Source organism: Nanorana parkeri, unplaced genomic scaffold (genome assembly GCF_000935625.1).
Source record: "Nanorana parkeri isolate BGI_ZX_2015 unplaced genomic scaffold, ASM93562v1 scaffold1010, whole genome shotgun sequence".
In the NCBI taxonomy this organism is placed as follows: domain Eukaryota; kingdom Metazoa; phylum Chordata; class Amphibia; order Anura; family Dicroglossidae; genus Nanorana; species Nanorana parkeri.
Genome location: NW_017307278.1, coordinates 478,723 through 483,182, shown reverse-complemented (window position 1 = coordinate 483,182; position 4,460 = coordinate 478,723). Strand labels below are relative to the sequence as shown.

At 35.8% G+C, this 4,460-nt stretch overlaps 1 protein-coding gene across 1 annotated transcript in view; it reads left to right on the top strand.

The window, feature by feature from the left end:
- Positions 1–4,186, top strand: part of LOC108795814 (cilia- and flagella-associated protein 47-like) — a 41,938-nt gene extending 37,752 nt beyond the window's left edge. Inside the window, exon 6 of the mRNA XM_018567120.1 lies at positions 3,977–4,186. Within this exon, the coding sequence (XP_018422622.1) occupies positions 3,977–4,186 (210 nt within the window). The remainder of the gene's footprint in view (positions 1–3,976) is intronic.
- Positions 4,187–4,460: the final 274 nt, after the last annotated feature.

Sequence of the window (4,460 nt, the reverse complement as noted above, 5' to 3'; positions counted from 1 at the left end):
TAATATACAGCCAGGTATGCAGAAATAAATATAACTGTTCCACACTGTATGCAATGCATTATGCACTACAGTGTTCTGGTCTGAACATGTGCTCTGCCTCATCCATGATTTGCCTCATCCAAATAGAATAGCAAGCAGTAGTGATTTTTTATTTTTTTGTTATAAACCTAATTGCCAATTAGGTTTATAAAAAAAAAAATCACTACTGCTTGCTATTCTATCTAACTAAGCCTTGTATCCCCATATGGTGGAAAATGGATGAGGCTGAGCACATGTCAAGGCCCGAACACTGTAGTGCATAATGCATACATATAGTGTGGAACAGTTATATTTATTTCTGCATACCTGGCTGTATATTACATTTTTTAATGTATAATATACAGCCAGGTATGCAGAATTAGATATAACTGTGCCACACTACAGGTGTGGGCTGGGCACAGGATGGCATAAAAAAAGTTATATCTGCCCCTTTAAGAAAAAGTATCGGTAATTGGTATCGGCGAGTACTAAAAAAAAAGTATCGGTACTCGTACTCAGACCCAAAAAAGTGGTATCGGTGCATCCCTACTTAAAAGGCTACCTGTTCTTATACAGATTATAGCAATATATATACCTCCAATACCGTAAATTGTACTTTACAGTCTATTATTGTGCTCCCTTGTGCTTTTACAATATGCAAAGAAGAATTTTCCAGAGCAGGTTTTGGGTATGTGGGTGTTTGTGCGTGGGTTGGGGGAGGTAAAGAAGCCCTCTGCACTTTGCCTTAGCAGCTAGTAGCAACAGGTTGACCAAAAAATGTCATATTTGTGCTCTGCTTCCTAAAAAAAGAAAATAACGCAGGGAATTATGCGTAATTGAATTTAGCACAGATTAAATAAAACATTTTTCAACAAATATCATATAATTGCTGCAGTTCCTTGACAGGCGACAGATAAAATGTGAAACCATAATCATAGTTACTGTTGCCAAGATGGCAACAGTGATTGTACAGGTGACGTAAAATGTCCCTTTAATATTTGACAAAACTCCAGCAATATGTTTTCTATCAGGAAACATTTCACATTACTTATATAATAATACTATGATTAGAAATACTCACAGGAACCTGAAGCTCAGAAACTACAATAAATAATATATGTGAAGAAACTACAATAAATAATACATGTGAGCAGACTCATGTCAGATGTATTAGATTGAAATATGCTTATAAAATAATGGCAGAAGTGAGATTTCTCTCCATAAGGAGTAGCATGGTAAACTGGCATATTCATTTAAGACAACATTGTAATTTGATAATTTGCCCTATTACTTTGATATAAGTATATATCGGTGCATGTAATAAAGGTTATCTTAATATGGATGCTTTTTAGAACAAATTTAAAGTCTACAGTTATCTATAACATTTACATTTTTTATTATAGAAATTATCATAACAATAATACTTAACAAACTTAATAGACCAGAAGTAGAAGTCATTACAATTATATTATGTGATTATATTACAATTTTCTTTTTATAGTTCACTGTTCCTGGTCTTTTAGTTTTCTACCCTCATTAGCGTATAAAATGGAATATGCTTGACACATTCTCAAAACCCTTCATGATGTCTATATTATATTTATTAACATCTTGGTTATTATAATTGAATTATAGAAATGCTATAAAATACACATAAATAAACAAAGCAACTGAAGCAATTAACCATATAGGTATTTGTATATTGGGCGTGTGACCTTGTCTTACTGTCCAGTGGCAAAGGAAGTAATCTAGCATTTCTTTTTAGGGCTTATTAAGTCATGCACAAAGCAAAGGTATAAGTGTACACTATCACTGAGGCCTCGTTCACACCAGATGCAGTGTGTCCCGCCCCGATTCTGGCCAGAACGCACTGCATCGCATTGCGGCCGCCTCACTTTTTTGTGGGGCAGGAAGGAGCGGGCCATTGAAGTGAATGGCACCGTAGCCACGCCCACCGGCCGCAATGCGATCACCCACATGGTATCACAAGGCACATTATGTCTGAGGTCCGGTCCGATCAAAATAGTGCTTACAGCATTTTTTTTTTTTTTGGACTTGATGGACTTATGTCTTTATTCAAAATCAAATACTATGTTACTATGTTAGGATATGACTGAACTTTTGAAAGTTAGATTTCGGGATGAGTCCTGTATTTCACCGCTGTACAGTACTCTTGTTTCCCATATTGCAAGTACGTTGCATTTTTATTTTTAAAGTAAATCGGTCTAGAAGGTGTCTTACAGCGGGAAGGGATGTTAGTGGGCGAGAGAGTATATGGACTACATCATCTGCAAATAGACCTATTTTATTGGTTGTGGGGCCTACTTCAATGCCATGAATGTGGGGATGTGAACGAATTAGAGTCGCAAGAGGTTCCATTACTAGAACAAATATGATAGGGGAAAGTGGGCACCCCTGGCGAGTGCCGTTGGTAATTAGAAATTCGTTGGAGAGGAGTCCGGAAGTGAGTACCTTTTGCGTTAGGAGTGGAATATAAAGCCAAGATGGCGTTCAGTATTGGGCCTATAAAACCAAACTTCAATAATACTGCTTTCAGGAAGTCCCAATTGATTCTGTCGAACGCCTTTTCGGCACCCAGGGAGAGAAAGAGGGAGGGGTTCTTATTGAGTTCCACGTGTCTTAATATATTTAATAGGCGTCTAGTGCCGTCCGGGGCCTGACGTCCATGCACAAAGCCTACTTGGTCGGTGTTTATCAGTAGAGGGAGGATATGTAGAAGTCTTCTAGACAGTATCTTCGCATAGATTTTTACATCAGTGTTCAGTAATGAAATTGGTCTGTGATTACAAGGGGAGGAGTGATCTTTGTCGGGTTTAGGGATGGTCACTATAATACCTTGAAGCTCTTATAATATAAAGCCAGGTATGCAGAATTGGATATAGCTGTGCCACACTACAGAGTGTTCATGTTCTTCATAATATTAAGAAACTGACCTAAAATCATGATTTTGTATTGCTTTAGAAAAAATGTGACCTGTCCCTTTAAGAAAAAGTATCGGTAATTGGTATCGGCGAGTACTTGAAAAAAGTATCGGTACTCGTACTCGGCCTTAAAAAAGTGGTATCGGTGCATCCCAATAATAATAATTTGTATGTCTTTTACCTAACATACAGGACCTTTACCTAGACATACAGGATGTTTTGCTGCATATTTGGGCAAGTGTTACATGTACAGCTGACCTAAGGTCAAAAAGCTGCAGAAAAGAATCCCATTCTTACAATTTTCTAAATACAGGAAATTAAACAAATAAATGATTTATGTGTGAAGTGCAGTAGCCCAAAGTGTCCAGTCAGATTTCTCTTTACTGTAGTCAGGGACAGATGAATTTTGCCAGCTTTAGCCATCGAGTCAGTTTCTTAGCTTTAAAAAAAAAAAGAGTACAGGTTGACTTTAAATATACAAGTTTTCTTTTATGTTAGTAATAATTTGTATGTCTTTTACCAGAAAGGATGTTTTGATGCATATTTGGGCAAGTTTTACATGTGAAGCTGACCTATTTTTCCTATGTTTGTTTTGGTTCTTCCTCTCTAAATCTTCTAATAACAAGATGTAAAGCTAGCTACTGAGATGTGAAGCAAGCCTATTGCTTTAGTGGCTAAATAAGGCCAGTCTTAGTCATTCATTTAGAAAGTCAGATCTTAATACCCGAGGGAAAACCTCACACATGAAACTGTCCTTATTTGTGTACGTTTATAGAACTTGGATGTTCTTCTTTGTGGTTGTTGTTAATGCAGTAGTATGAAGGGATTTGTTTACTATTTATAAGGATTTATAAAAAAAACTCTTATGTTCTTTTTTTTCTGTAAGCTGAGAAAATTGTTAACATTTTTTTTAATATTTATTTATCTTGTCATTTCTTTTCACTGAAAAAGTATTTTTCAGTGTTTATTCTAAGAACTTTTTTGTATGTTTGCCAATTGCCTATTTGTTTTTTCAGACCTCAGCCATGGAATGGACCTATGAAATCAATGGTGTTGCCCCAAAGACCACTCCACCAACAAATGTTTCCTCCAGAATATGTTCCATGGGTATCAAGCAACCAACAGCAACTCAAAAACGTAATTTCTTACGTGAAAATCTCAAACTAACAACAACAGCTGTGTCTTCACCTATCAAAGGGGTGTCTTTGACATTAAGAACAAAGTAAAAGGTTTGGAAGTGAAAAAAATGCACTTTCTTTTGTACATTTCTTAATGCAAACATTTGGATTAATAAATATATTTTGCAAATGAAATCTTGTATTCTTTGGCATTTGGAATTCAGTATATAGTTATGAAGCTGGACTACTACAGTAAATACAGTCATTAGACCTGTAATTGTATTTAGAAAACAAAAACTGACTTGTTTACTAAAGTCAGAAAGCAGCAGAAATGTTAATTAAACAACTTAGCCAATTAATTAATTAGATTCTGACAATTTTC